This window comes from Heterostelium album (assembly GCF_000004825.1).
Source record: "Heterostelium album PN500 unplaced genomic scaffold PPL_scaffold6, whole genome shotgun sequence".
NCBI lineage: Eukaryota > Evosea > Eumycetozoa > Acytosteliales > Acytosteliaceae > Heterostelium > Heterostelium album.
Window position 1 is genome coordinate 1,475,074 of NW_008805068.1, and position 14,366 is coordinate 1,489,439.

General features: G+C 31.4%; 10 protein-coding genes across 10 annotated transcripts; 4 read left to right on the forward strand and 6 right to left on the reverse strand.

Annotated features, from left to right (window-relative positions):
* Positions 1 to 20: 20 nt before the first annotated feature.
* Positions 21 to 540, reverse strand: PPL_07148 (cytochrome b5-like heme/steroid binding domain-containing protein; the record flags this gene model as incomplete). Its single annotated transcript, XM_020577989.1, has 2 exons — positions 21 to 97; positions 180 to 540. The coding sequence occupies 2 exons, from the start codon at positions 538 to 540 to the stop codon at positions 21 to 23; spliced, it is 438 nt and encodes a 145-aa protein (XP_020432437.1).
* A 268-nt stretch (positions 541 to 808) lies between these two features.
* PPL_07149 (uncharacterized protein) lies at positions 809 to 1,675 on the reverse strand (the record flags this gene model as incomplete). Its single annotated transcript, XM_020577990.1, has 1 exon — positions 809 to 1,675. One exon carries the CDS (start codon positions 1,673 to 1,675, stop codon positions 809 to 811), a length of 867 nt encoding a protein of 288 aa, XP_020432438.1.
* A 450-nt stretch (positions 1,676 to 2,125) lies between these two features.
* On the forward strand, positions 2,126 to 4,890 carry migA (BTB/POZ domain-containing protein; the record flags this gene model as incomplete). The annotated part of the gene is made up of 6 exons (XM_020577991.1): positions 2,126 to 2,187; positions 2,534 to 3,535; positions 3,621 to 3,756; positions 3,833 to 4,220; positions 4,596 to 4,642; positions 4,864 to 4,890. The coding sequence occupies 6 exons, from the start codon at positions 2,126 to 2,128 to the stop codon at positions 4,888 to 4,890; spliced, it is 1,662 nt and encodes a 553-aa protein (XP_020432439.1).
* Positions 4,891 to 5,397: 507 nt separating this feature from the next.
* On the forward strand, positions 5,398 to 6,404 carry PPL_07151 (uncharacterized protein; the record flags this gene model as incomplete). Its single annotated transcript, XM_020577992.1, has 2 exons — positions 5,398 to 5,827; positions 6,304 to 6,404. The coding sequence occupies 2 exons, from the start codon at positions 5,398 to 5,400 to the stop codon at positions 6,402 to 6,404; spliced, it is 531 nt and encodes a 176-aa protein (XP_020432440.1).
* Positions 6,405 to 6,454: 50 nt separating this feature from the next.
* Positions 6,455 to 7,136, reverse strand: pigH (PIG-H family GPI synthesis protein; the record flags this gene model as incomplete). The annotated part of the gene is made up of 2 exons (XM_020577993.1): positions 6,455 to 6,729; positions 6,815 to 7,136. The coding sequence occupies 2 exons, from the start codon at positions 7,134 to 7,136 to the stop codon at positions 6,455 to 6,457; spliced, it is 597 nt and encodes a 198-aa protein (XP_020432441.1).
* A 265-nt stretch (positions 7,137 to 7,401) lies between these two features.
* PPL_07153 (uncharacterized protein) lies at positions 7,402 to 9,751 on the reverse strand (the record flags this gene model as incomplete). Its single annotated transcript, XM_020577994.1, has 2 exons — positions 7,402 to 9,584; positions 9,679 to 9,751. 2 exons carry the CDS (start codon positions 9,749 to 9,751, stop codon positions 7,402 to 7,404), a joined length of 2,256 nt encoding a protein of 751 aa, XP_020432442.1.
* Positions 9,752 to 10,068: 317 nt separating this feature from the next.
* PPL_07154 (Putative serine protease) lies at positions 10,069 to 11,772 on the reverse strand (the record flags this gene model as incomplete). Its single annotated transcript, XM_020577995.1, has 4 exons — positions 10,069 to 10,982; positions 11,048 to 11,255; positions 11,329 to 11,384; positions 11,496 to 11,772. 4 exons carry the CDS (start codon positions 11,770 to 11,772, stop codon positions 10,069 to 10,071), a joined length of 1,455 nt encoding a protein of 484 aa, XP_020432443.1.
* A 301-nt stretch (positions 11,773 to 12,073) lies between these two features.
* Positions 12,074 to 13,128, forward strand: PPL_07155 (uncharacterized protein; the record flags this gene model as incomplete). The annotated part of the gene is made up of 2 exons (XM_020577996.1): positions 12,074 to 12,090; positions 12,582 to 13,128. The coding sequence occupies 2 exons, from the start codon at positions 12,074 to 12,076 to the stop codon at positions 13,126 to 13,128; spliced, it is 564 nt and encodes a 187-aa protein (XP_020432444.1).
* Positions 13,129 to 13,186: 58 nt separating this feature from the next.
* PPL_07156 (uncharacterized protein) lies at positions 13,187 to 13,413 on the reverse strand (the record flags this gene model as incomplete). The annotated part of the gene is made up of 2 exons (XM_020577997.1): positions 13,187 to 13,260; positions 13,317 to 13,413. The coding sequence occupies 2 exons, from the start codon at positions 13,411 to 13,413 to the stop codon at positions 13,187 to 13,189; spliced, it is 171 nt and encodes a 56-aa protein (XP_020432445.1).
* Positions 13,414 to 13,498: 85 nt separating this feature from the next.
* PPL_07157 (uncharacterized protein) lies at positions 13,499 to 14,286 on the forward strand (the record flags this gene model as incomplete). Its single annotated transcript, XM_020577998.1, has 3 exons — positions 13,499 to 13,542; positions 13,658 to 14,099; positions 14,275 to 14,286. 3 exons carry the CDS (start codon positions 13,499 to 13,501, stop codon positions 14,284 to 14,286), a joined length of 498 nt encoding a protein of 165 aa, XP_020432446.1.
* Between the last annotated feature and the right edge of the window lie 80 nt (positions 14,287 to 14,366).

The window sequence follows — 14,366 nt, forward strand, 5'->3', positions numbered from 1 at the left end:
TTTTTGTTGTTGTTTTTATTTTATTTTGGTTGTTCTATATATCCTATACATAATTTCTCCATCATCGCTTCGAAATTTACCCAACCATGTCTAAATTCTATATTGGTGAATATTAAAAGTTAATTAAAGATGATCACTATGTTAATTGTTTTATAATATAGTAGTAAATTGATAATTACCAAACATTCTTGTACAATCTTTACCAGCAGCACGCGCTAGTTGTGCATCACCACCTGGATGATAAGTGAAATAAGGTGTTATATCGTATACTCTTCCTTTGTAGACAGTCCATGCATCTTCAGGTGTTGAGTGTTGTTTAAGTTCTTCAATGGTGATCGGTGCATTACTTCTAAACTTGTGTTTGGTAGCTACTGATGCTGTTGTTGTTGTACCTGCAGTTGCAACTGCTGGTTGTTTTTGTAATCTCATCCAATCCAATTGACTATGACCATGTTGTAGTGGTACTTTTTGTTTTTGTCTCTTCCCACTTGCTTTCTCCTCTATTTCAAACTCTGTTGGTATTACTTCTGGATATTCCATACTACTATCTATCTCTTAATATATAAATAAATATAAGTTATTAAACTAAAAATGTTTAAATTTTATAAAAGTTTTTAGATCTAAATTTTAATTACTAATAGTTTTTTAGTTTTGCAAAAAACACCTTGTTGATCATAATTATGTGTTACTTCAAAGAATCAGAATAATAATGATCTTTATTTATTTTGTAATAGAATTGTTTTTTAATTAACAAAATGTATGTACAGTTTATTTTTTATTGATTGATTGATTGATTGATTGATTAATTTCAATGTAAGAATGGTGGATCACAATAGTTTACTTTGCAACCAGTTGGTCTCATTGGAATAGAAATATGCTTGTATCCAGCTGGACATTGGAGAGTAGAAACGTCACATGACTTTGGTGAATCTACACAGCCATCTGGATGTGTACAAAGGTATTCATCACGTTTATAGACCGGTGTTTGGTCGGATCTGCACATGAGGTTACCGGAAACACGACAAGCATGACCAGTTACAATCTGTGCATACGATCTCACCACTTTGATATTGGTGTTTGGCTCGATCTGTATCATTATACGACGATCGGTGAGTGCATCACGATACCAAATGCCATCGAAACCCTCGATCGTTACATAGGGATCGGACAAATCTTTCACTGCAACCACATCGTCTTTATCATTGACATTGACGGCATCCATTGATCCACAGTTTCCAAATCGACATAGTAATACATTCGATTGGAGGTAGTAGAGTTTTCCAGTTGCTGGTGGAGCTGCCGATGAATCGGGAAGTGGCAACTCCTTGAAGAGATCGACTATTGTGAATGAATAGCTTCTGAGTTGTTTGGTGAAGACGCCACGTACAACAAGTGTCTCCGGTGTGTCTAGTAATTCATCTAGTTGGCGGGCAGTTCTAAAAGTATCGTTGAATGAATCATCGAATTTGATAGAGTCTGCGTGGATTTTACCTGAGCCACTTTCTCCGTCTGATCCCAGATTTTCTCCACCTACCAAACTAAACGTGTATTTACACTTTTGATTTGGATCGCATTTGGTAATTCTATAGAACTTGTCATTTTTAAAAGTTGCTGAATTTACAAACAAACAGAAATTGGTAAATAATAAAATAGTTAAAATAATATATAATTTCATTTTATATTTCTACCAAATAATATAATTGTTATGTTTTGGATAGTTTAAAATTTATTTGTTTCTCTATCTATTTAAAAACCAAACTAGAATTATATTAAAAAAATATTTAATAAAAAATAAAAATAATAATTTTCCTTAAATAGATTACTTCAAAACTATCGAATCTGGACAAAAATAGTCCATATCCAATCAAAAAAATATTGATATCGAATTCATATTACTAATAATAATCATAATTATTTCTTTTTTTTTCTTTTTCATTATTTGTGTGTTTGTGTGTGTATAAATATGATAATGTTGTTTTTGTATTCCAATCATTCAACTTCAACAATAGAACAACAACAAAGGGGTATTTAAAGAGAATTTCATACCTGGTTATAAATATTATTTTTGTACAAAAAATAAAAGTATTAATCATACTATTAGTATAAAATTAGATTAATTTTAAGAATGGTATTAAAAAAGTGTACTTCCGATTTCGATAGAGAAAAGAAAATTATAGATCTAACGGTGTTAAATAAATCTAGATACTAAATAGCTTGATAAAAACACACATCATCAACATTTGAGGGGCTAAAATTTTGCCTTTTTAAAAATTAAAGTTTTTGTTTTTGTTTTTTTTTTTTTTTTTTTCGTTTTAAGTTTAGTTTTTTTAATATTAAAAAAAAATCAAACACTTTCTTTCTTTATTATAATTAATATTACAATTTATATAAAAGGTTAAAACACATCACACCCTTTATGTATAAATATATATCTTAAGATTAGTTTTTATTTTGTTTTTGTTTTTTCAGATATATATATATATATATATTTATATATTTATTTTTTATTTATTTATTATTTATATATATTAAGAGGTGATATGATAGAATCATATTTCAAGAATGGATTCAAAGAATATTGTGAGAATAATAAGTTTTCAGATGTAAAACTTCGATGTGGTGATCAGGTGTATAATGTTCATAGGATCATATTGGCATACAGTTCAGAGTATTTCGCGACACTCCTATCGAGTGAGTTTCGCGAGTCCTCACAACCGGTGATAGAGCTTCGCCAGCCCGATCCACACAATGTGTTCCGCGAGGTATTGATGTTTATGTACGATGGTCGTGTTCTCATATCACCAGACAATGTGATACCACTGCTCTCTATGGCCAAATACTACATTATATCGGCACTGACAACCCTCTGTCTTCAGTACCTCGAGAGTCATCTACACCGTGAGAACGTAATCACCATTTTGAAATCATCCATCTCCTTTCACTTTGACGACATAGTAGATCGTTGTCTCTATATAGTTGCCAAGAATTTTCCATATATATGTGAATCCACAAATATTAATAATATAAATAACAATAACAATAATAATAATAATAATAATAATAACAGCAACAGCAATAATAATGGTAGTTATAATTGTAAAGATAATTATTTTAAATTCTTACCACCTCCAATATTTTTAAATCTATTGAAACAACCTTATCTCGTAGTAAAGAATGAATATAGTTTATATCAAATAGTAACCAATTTCATTAATTATCATAGTAATATTTGTAATAGTAATAACAATCAAAATAATAGTAATAATAATTTAAATCTTAGTAATAGTAGTGTAGACAATAGTTTTAATAGTAGTAATAATAGTAGTAATTGTGGTTATAATTACAAATTCGAGCAAAGTGATATAGTGGAACTAATGAGTCAGATAAGATATATTTGGATGAGTTACGATCAACTTTTAGAAATTTCATCAAACCCACTAGTACCAAAAGAGATCTTGATTGAAACATTTATGGAACGACTTAAAAAATATGAACCTCACGATCTTTCAAATGAACCACCTATTTCTCATTCCAGGTAAGTGATTTATAAACTTTTACAAGAATTAAATTCTTCAAACACACTAATTCACATCCATCCATTATTAAAAACAACAATATAGATTCCTTCCAAGACCACCTCAATCCATCCTATTTGAATACACTTTTGATTTCGATAATAAAGGTATCATCTATTGGATTGCAACTAATGGATTAAAAGATAAATGGATAAATCCACACTTATCATCAAAGATAAAGGTATTATCAAATATTATAATAGGTGTTTAAGTTATTCTTTTCTAACAATTTGTTTGTTTTTCTATGATACCTATAGATTACATCTTCAAGTGTTGATAAAGGTAATCATTATGATATGGTTGAATTGTCGCCATGTGCGTTTTGGACAAAGGATGTACCGGCTTCATGGGTAACTATTGACCTCGGTCCAAACAGATCTGTCATTCCAATGTATTATACAATCAGACATGGTTTCTTCAAGTCCGACAGCTTGAGGACATGGGATTTCCAAGGTTCAGTCCATGGTGAACAGTGGACTGTCTTGAAACGACACACCAACGACACATCACTCAATCTCAAATATGCAACACACACTTGGCAAATTCAAGGTGTAACGACTGCCTACCGTTACTTTAGAATTTTACAGACAGGGAAGAACTCAAACAACAGAAACTTTTTATTGTTGGGTGGTTTTGAAATCTATGGTGAACTATTACAGAGCTAACAATATACAAAAAAAAACAAACATAAATCAACAATGTAATTTAATAGTCAAATCTTTTTGAAGATTTTAGAAAAGAAATGAAATTTTAATCATATTTTTTCATACGTCAAAAGATTCTTGGGATTTGAGACGGTTTTGAAAAGATATTAATAAAAACAATGATAATAAATATAATAATTTATTGGATATTTATAAAAATTATTGGATATGGTATTAGAATTTGTTGATTTACAAAAAAAATCTTAAAAAACAAAGAATTTGTGATATCCTTAAAGATATTTTTGATTTAGTTTTATATTGATCAAGAGTGGAGAATTGAAGTTATCAATGACAATTGATATTTTTTAATTAATAGTTCCAATAATGAATATTAATACATCTTCAAAACTTTTGTTATTATTAGTAAATTGGTTAATCATACTTTTTCTATTCCCTAATATAGATTTGAAATGACCAATGTAGAATTGGTAAAGGTGATAGAAGTGGAGATGTTACATTGTGTGGATTTGTCTACAAGGTCCTTTCAATAATAACACTTCTTATTATTTTCAATAATTTTAAGTTTTTTACTTTGCTAAAAAAGTGTAAAAAACTAATTAAAAAAGAATATTATTTTCTTACAGTACAAAGAAAGTATTTTCGAATCATAGAATGTTTTATCTATATATTCGGAATGAATCTCTCTCTTGATATCTTCTTTTGAAATTTCAAATTTAAATAAATTGTTGATGAAAATCCCAATTTAATTATTCTTATCCTATAAAGATTTGCTTTAAAGTCTTATCATTCTATGTAAAAGATTTTTTTTTTGGGAACTAGTAAAAAGATTAAGATCAAGTTCTTCCAAAAATAAAAAATATCTTTTTGTTTTACAAAAATCATTAAGGGGGTCATTTGATTAGGACCCGGAATTTTTATGCTATATAGGGAGTAGATTCGAAACAAAATCACTAATTTATTGATCATTTAAATAATAGGAGTGGTTCTATTTTTGATTTTGAAAATCCTTATATATAAAGATAATAAATATCTATTAGGAAAATATCAATTGATTTTTTTCAATAAATAGTAAGACGGAGTCAATGAATTTTACAAAAAAAAATAATCATAACTAAATATTATTAAAATTAATAATAATTTTAAATAGTAAATATAAAATGTATAAAACTCTTCAAAAATTATTTGTTGCTCTATTATTCATAGTTCAACTATGCCTATGCGCTGATAATTATCTTTTAATCGAGACCGTCAATGGAAACTTTGGACAATGTAATGGACAAGTAATTTCATCCCTTTTCTATCAGACCAATCAATGTTACAATGGTCTTTTCGTGACATGCGATTCAGAATCAGCAGTTGCCACTATTTCCTCATATGGTTTTGTTGACTGTCTTGGATCACCAACCAACGTTGCCAAATTTGATATTGGATGCTCTGAAAACTATTTGTATTCTTGCCAGGATCAAGTTCTCGCCCAAGAAAGTTCTATACTAAATCAAGAGTATTTTAACTCAAGTTGTGCAGATTCTCCATACTTTGCTGAAACTAAAGCCACTGGTATCTGTGTAGAAGGTGTCATTATCACATGTAACTCAAGCTCGATGATTGTCACAACGTATAGTGACTTGCAATGTAGTGGTGAATCTGGAAGCATTCGGTCCAAGTTGGAAACAGAGTGTGTTTCAAATTATAAAGGAGGTTCCACAAGTACTTGTATCTCAATGTAGATATTACCAATCTTATAAAAAAAATAATAATAAATATCTGATAATCTTTTATCTACTGTTTTATTATCAATGTTTAAAATTTAAATTGAAATAGTTATTTACCTACATGCTTTCTTTAATATTGAGTATCTAAAAAAATGAGGGTAAATAACAAACATATAAAAATATCAAAAGAAAGTTGGCTATCAAATTGTTAATTTATTTATTTATCTAAACATTTTCTCATTATTGATATTAATATTAATATTCCATGGGTCCCTCCAATTTGAAAATATAAAAAATAGATAAAATGTTAGGTACTTATATATATATATTGATAAAATTCATAAAAATAAGGTTCAATTGTATTGAACATGAATTACTTGTTAATTGATCATAGTTGCTATATGTCGTTGGTGGTTTGGCCACATCTATGGAGAACGTTTATTAAAAGTTAATTCTGTTGATCAACGGTTTTATATGTTTGTTGCCTTTATTTTAAGCTATTTTATTCTTCTGGTTCACCATACATCAAAGATCTGGTACCTCTATATATTTTCAAAAGTACGTTGATTCTTGGTATCAGATCATCGAATGCTAAAACCATTTTTTGTTTTCCTTCTACAAGAAATGCCATATAAAATGTAACTCTGTATCTTGATATACCTTCGTTGATGATGATCGATTGTATTTTCGGTTTTTCGATAAATCTGGTGGATTCGCCAATGAAATAATATTTCTTTCTCAGTTGTACACCTAGTTCTCTGATAACTGTAAGTGATTCTAGAATATATTTCAATTTAGTTTATTAATAAATCGTTTTTTTTGTGTTTATAACTCTAATCATTAATGAATGAATGATTGTTACCTTCTCTAACAATAAATAACTTTAAAAATAAACGTATGATAATAACGATCGATAATAATATAAACATAAATGAATTGAGTACAAAGTAATCGTTTATAACTAAATAGAATATATGTAATGCCAGTATGATATATAAGATATAATCGAAAGGATATATTATAGTTTTACTCTTTCTTGTTACTCTATATTCTTTTACATCGTTATTTATATGAATACTATCAAATATATATATATTACTCGCTACACTATCTAATATATTGCTACTACTATTATTACTATTTAAATTTGGTAGAGATGTTGATGATGAACTACTATTTGTCATTTTCTATTTGATTAACTCTTTATTAAACTTATCACTGATATTGATATTGATATATTATTTATATTTATTAAAGAGGCAAACTTGAATATCATTCATTTATTTATACTTTATATATCTTGTAATTGATTAATTTATCTGATTATTGTTCAAAATAAAAATATTTAAAACAATTAATCAAACTAGTTGACACACCACAATTTTTTATAAATGGTTAGATTTTTTATAAAAAAAATTTAAGTTTTTATTTTGTTGTTGTTTAGAGGATTTATATTTGTTCTTCAACTAAACCATCGGGTGAAGATGATTTACTTTGTATGTTTGGTGTGGAGCTGGCTGCAGGTGTACCGGCTTGTGGTGAGTTGAGTGATGCATTCTTCATTGACTGTGAGATGGCTACTTCGGCACGTTGTCTCTCTCTTGCCTTGTTGATGACGTCCTTCATCTTTCTGAGATTGTTATTGATGATTTGTGATTGAATTTCCGATGCTAGTTGGGTTACTCTCTGTTGCACGGTAGTTGTCGAGTCACCGAGCTTCAAACGCTCTTTGATAAGTTGCATGGCTGGCGAGTTCTCTGGTAACTTTAGAACCTCTCCAACATCCAAAACAGGCAGTGGCATATGTAGCAATGTTTGATTACGACGGAATCCCATTGAGAAGTACTCCATTCCGACGGTGGTAGTGAGATTCTCATCCCAGTACAATGTACGAATGGTCTTGTTCACTTGGATGACACGACCGAGTGCAATGGCAAGATCGTCACCTGCGTGATGTCCACTTATATCGATCTCAAAGATCGTATCGTTCTTAAGGAGTGCCTGTGCCAATGGGATAATCTCTGCCTTCAAACGACCATTGCTGCTTCCGGCAATATGAAGTGACTCTAGAGGACAGAGAGCAAAAGCATTTGGTGAAATCAGCTGAACCAGTGCTTTTATGGCGTTGGCAGCCGATGCTGAGCTTGTTCCCTTGATAGACTGTGTCACTCTGGTCAATGAGAGTGTCTGTGAGATAAAGTCAGTCGGTGTAGCACTTCCGACATTTCTGTTGATAAAGAGATGCTTCAACTTTGGAAGTGTAGTTCTCATGAGAGTGTCGACAAGAGTAACTATACCTTCTTCACCCAATTCATTGTCACTGAGATCCAATCTCATTAGATTCGGAGTGGCACTCAACACAAGGTTGATTGCGCCCACTGGCAACACAGTCGATCCCATATCCAAATCAGCGAGATTCGGTGTAATCAACTGCAAGAATGCTGCCAAGTTCTCGAAATCCGGTTTCGATGATGTGTTGAGTTTGTTTTGTGATAGATCGAGTCTGGTGATCATTCTAGTCTCTTTGGAACGCTGAATGTTTGCTGCGGGTTTCAAACTGGACCACACAATCGAGCAGTTCGACATTTCAAAGTGTTTCAAAGCGACTGCATCCGCCAGGAAGCTGACCATCTCTGTTCCGCTCTCTTCGATCTTGTTGCCACTGACCGAGAGGAACTTGATATTCTTGCTGATCCACTTGTTCTCTCTGAGCGTCTTGAAGAGAAGCGACATACCTTGCTTACCGATTCCACATTTCGCAAGATTGATACTCTGAATTTCGTGACCGACGGTCGCCAACCAATCGTTACACAAACCCATGGTTCCACGATCCTCAATGGCATTGCACGACAAATCAATGGTATGAACATAGTTGTTCATGGCGAATGTCATCCAAGTCTCGGGAGTGATCCAACTCTCACGAGCATTTATATTCTGGAGTACCAGTTTCTGAAGTTTCTTGTTGGTTTGGAGGGTGGCGTTCAAACTCAAGATACCATCGTTGCTCACCTTACAACTTGGATTGTTAAAGATCGATATCGATTCGAACCAACTGTTGTATTTGAGTGACTCTATCATTGCCTTGCCTTGTGCGGGTGTCGGTGTCTCTGGCCAATCCGACAAGTTAAAGTCACGGATATTGTTTGCCTCGTAGAGATTGTTGATCTCCCAACAGATGTCGTCACGCACTGGAATTCCATAGAAATCCGAGACACATCTGTAGGTTCTTGCAAATCCAAAGCATGCACCGATCTCTTTGCTTACCACTGGGTCAGAACCAGGCATACCTGGGAAGTTCAGTGAGAACATCTTCTTGATGGCCAGTGACAGTTCATCTAGTTTGTTCTGTACGGAATTGAACTGAATGACACCGTTGCGTAGCTTGATAGTGACGGCACCGTCAGTCGGTGTGTACTCTACGACATCGAGTAGATGTCCATCGGAAACAAACTTTCCATTACTCGAGAATATGTTCAAACGAAACTGTGAAACAACCAGTAAACGTTCTTCCTCTGTTTGTTTCGAGTTGATCTCCCATACCTTTTTCTTTTTCAAATCTGTAAATACACCACTGAACAATATGTCTTTTGGTGATCTAACACCCTTATTAACTAAATATGATTCAATTGATTCTAATAATAATAATAATAATAATAACGATTTATAAAGTTAACAAACGTTTGTGATCAATCTAAATAAATAATAGAAAAGTAAACTAATAATTACTTTTTTCATTTAAACCAAATATGTTATTAGATGAACTTTGAGCATAATCTAAATTTAATACTAAATCAGACATGTTCTCTTTAGTTTTTATAAATAAAAATACAAATAATATATATAGCAAATTTCAGTTAATATCTTTCTTGTTTGATAAAATTTAATAAAAAAGGTAAAGTGAAAAGACGTTTGAATAAAAAATATCATTTTTTTTTTTAGGGGTATGTTCATATCATAAAAATTTTGTTGTATTCAATTGTGTGAATCTAATAGGATGATGGATGTTTAGATTGAAGAGGTGGTAGAGTTTAGAACTGTATTAAATAAAAAAAAACAAATCATTAAGATTAATAAAAAATAATAATTGAAAGATTATTTTTATTTGTATTTTTTTTTTTATGGTAAAATGGATGAAATTAAATTAACTTCCATTTGTCTTGCAAGAACAAGAGCTTCGTTGTCGGTTGGTAATGGTGGGTATAAATCACTGCAGTGAGCACCTAATGGGATGATGGCGGTGGAGATGGACGAGGTGGTAGCGTTTAGAACACCGAGAATATGCCATGGGTCAATGAGACCGTTGGGGAAGATGGTGTTGGATGTTTGGATGTTACGTCCACCAAAGTCGGTTTCGATCCATTCGATCGCTGGAAGGTATGGCTTTCCATCTGGCTTTGGTCCAAAGATGTCGGCGCATTGCTGGAGGAACCAATCCAATGTGATCGACGAGGAGAATGGTTGGTTTGGTGATTCCGATGTTTGGAAGTAACCGTACTCGGTACAGGTTTGCCATGTCCAGAGACGACCGGCAGCGTTCTCTCCGTTGACTTCGGTCTCTCTCATCTGAGCGATCATCGATTTGTACGATGATTGAGTGCATTTGTTTCCACTGAATTGATTGAATTCATTGTTGAAATTGACAAACGATTGCAAGGGATCACCACCGTCCAACAATGAGCACATATGAGAAATGTTGAACATTGTGTATTTGTTGTTGTCGTTGTTGTACTGGACAATCTCTGAGATACCGTCAGAGAGTGACTCAAAGAAAGTGGCGACATCATCGGAAGAAACGATTGGATCACATGTGTTGAACAACTTTTCGACGGTCTTACGATCGGTCTGAAGCATCTGTGTAACCAAGTTGGTGACTTCAGCGATACGAGCTGAGCAAGCTGGTCCAACTGAACGAGCAACTACCTCAAAGTATTCTGGGAAATCTAATTGTGGTTGAACTGGTGCCGATGTAGCAATGGCGGCATCAATCAATTGTGGATACTTGAGACGTAACCATGCAGATAAAGAACCACCTAAAATTATAATAAATAAATAAATTATTTGGATTTGATTATTGCAAAAATGTAATTATACATACTGTATGAACCACCGAATGAAACCCATTTAGTTGTTGATGGTACGTTGTACTTGGCGGCAATGAATTGTCTAAAGTTGGCAAAATCAGCCAAAGCTTGTTGAGTAGTCAATAAATTCAAATATTCAGTTGCCAAAGTTTTAGATGGAGAAGATTTTCCGTAGAAACGATGTTCAACTGAAACAATCAAAGCACCAAATTGTTGTGCATACTTTTAAAAAAAATATAAATAATTATATTAGTTTGAAATCATAAAATAGCTATTTCTTGATAATTGAACATACAGTGTTAATAACGAAATGTCCAGTTACACTAGTTACTGAGGCTGGTCCTTCGCCGCCTATTTTTAATATTAAGTATTAATATAGTTTAAAACTTTTTTTTTTTTTTGTTTTTCTACTACTATAGATTATCTATTTAGAAATGGTAGTAATGATTATTTGATATTTACCTAGCAATAAGAAAACAGGACCACCAGTGGTCCAGTAGGTATCATTTACAAAGTATTGTTGCTTAAAAGTTGCAGTGTTTAATGGGTCGTAGTGATCTACTTGTTGATCGAACCACTGTGATTGTGGTTGTGGTGAATCTGAAACACCAACTTGATTTTCAAAATCTGGATTACGGTGTCTGAGACCTCTCATCAAAGAGGACTCCCTGTTTACTTTGAATGAATAAACACTATTGCTGATCACCAACAATGTCAATGCAGTTAATAATAACTTCATGTTTATTGTTATTACAATTATAATATAAACTTTAAAAGATATAGATAAATAATAAATATGATAATAAAATTAATTAATCAGCTGACACTTTGATTATAGTATTTCATTTAAAAAAAAAAAAAAAAAAAAAAAAAATCTAACGATTTTTACAAATTGAAAATTGATTGGAATATATTCTAACTGGTTAGCATGTTAACCACACGTTTTTTATAACAACAGAGTTAAATTGTCACTCTGTTTAAATAAATATTTCAGTTGTTTAGTTGATTATCTAAATTAAAACTTTTACTGATTTATTAATATGTGGTCCCACACCAGGTTTGTTTTAAAAAACAAATCGAAACTTTGTGAACAAATTATAAACAGACTATTTTATTTGTTATTCAAACATCTTAAAGTTTTATTATTAGTTTCTCTCTTGAGAAAAACAAAAAAAAAAAAAGTTCCGGAAGATTGTTGGTCAAATAGTCACACTGCAGTGTCATTGTTGAAGATTAATAATCATTGTTGAAAATTATACAAATGAAGAGCTTCACGAAGATCAGAGTACAATTCTCAAATAAATATCAATTTTTTTATTTATTCTTATTAAATATCAGTTCTATAAATGTTTTAGGAATTTAAATTAAAAGTTGATTTTAGCAAAATCGATGCTTCGAGTGTTTCTCAAAGATCAAAGATATTAAAGATATTTTATTGTTTATTGTCATAAAAACGAACTTTTTAACACAAAATCTTGAATTGTCATTTATTGATAATCTGTTAATTGCGAAACCAAACACAGAAATGAATAGAATTATTATTTTAAGTATTATAACTTTGTTATTAAATGGTGTCCAGTCATATGATAACTATTTGATGTCTCAATCCTTTTTGGATGCTACCACAGGTTGCAGTGGTTCAGTGTTATCTACCAGTTTCTACAAGACCAACGTTTGTTTCAATTCGCAATTTGTAACATGTAGCACTGCAGATGGTGTTGCAACACTAACTGGTTACACAAATCCCGATTGCACTGGTAGAATCACAACGCTCGAGAAGTATCAGTTGCAATGTGACGAAGCAAGTGGTTACCAATTTAGCTGCCAAAATGAAGTTTACCCAATCCACAACACTGTTGGAGCCTACAATTACTACGATACCAACGACTGCGATACAGAACCATTTTTCGCTCAAATGTCAATCACCAACACATGTCAATATGGTGCAATAATTCAATGTACAAATTCAACAATGACAACAACCTCTTTCCAACAATTGGATTGCACCTTTGAAATTTCAAAATCCACCGTCAATTTGAATACTAATTGTATCAAGAATGCAAATTTCCAATCATCTAAAAATGTTTGTTTCTAAAATCAATAAACATAAACAATTAAAAGTCAACAAAAGTGGTTTCAATTAAAAATAAAATTTAATTTGTTTTATATTTAGTTGAAACAACTTGAAACGAAATAAACTTTACAAACTCTTCAACAAATAAACCATCTTTAGTATAAGATTTACTAAAAATATCTTGCGACAAAAAAAAACATTTGTAAAACCGGTATCATGATATTTATTTTTGGTTACGAGAATTTTAATAAAATCTCCGTGGTATTTTGCAGCACTGGCAATGACCTCATCGACTAAAATTTGCATGATTTTTAATTCTTTGTTTTTTGGTATGATTTCATTCAATTTAATCTTGTTTTAATTAGATTTTTTTTCTTTAAAGGTACCGAAAATGGCAACACCATCAAGTTTAAATAGCAATGAAACTGGAGTTTGGTATTCATTCATTATTATTATATATTAATTTAATTTTATAAAAATAAATAAAGAAAGAAATGAACAAACAAATAAGTTTATTATTAGTTTTAATAACTTTTTATTGTTGTCTGAGTCATGCCTATGACAATAAATACTTATTGGTAGAGTATCCAGCTGGACAATGCAATGGAGATGTTTTGAATGCCGTTTACTACCAGACATACTCGTGCTTTGACCGTACCTATGTAACTTGTGATCCAAAATCCAAGACCGCAGAGATTACTTCCTACTATTGTAGTGATTGCAATTGCTCAGAGAGTGGTTCGATCAAAGTTAGTCTTGGATGTGATAAAGATACCGGTGCCATCTACAGCTGTGAATCTACTATTACCAAGATGCCAAGTTCCATTTCCACCTTCAAATACGTTGATCAGCACTGTGGAGGTGAACCATACTACGCTCAAATGGAAGCAACCAATGTTTGTTTTAACAGCACCGTTGTTCAATGCACAGACACCTCTTTGACAATGGAAAAGTATTCAGATGCCGACTGCACTGGTCAAGCTACTCCATACGTAAAGAACCTCAATACAACCTGTATAACTAATGATTGGAAATCATCTCTGACAGTTTGTTCACAATAAATCTAATAATAAAAAAATAAAAAAAAGATTTCACATTTTAAAAAGTATTAGTTATAAAATAAATATTTTTTATTCGATTATAAAAGTCTGATTATTATTATTTCAGAATGATCATTAAATTTCTTATTTTTATTTTTGAAAATTAAGAGTAAATAATTTAAAGTATAATCATAATAATAAAAGAATTAATATTGTTTT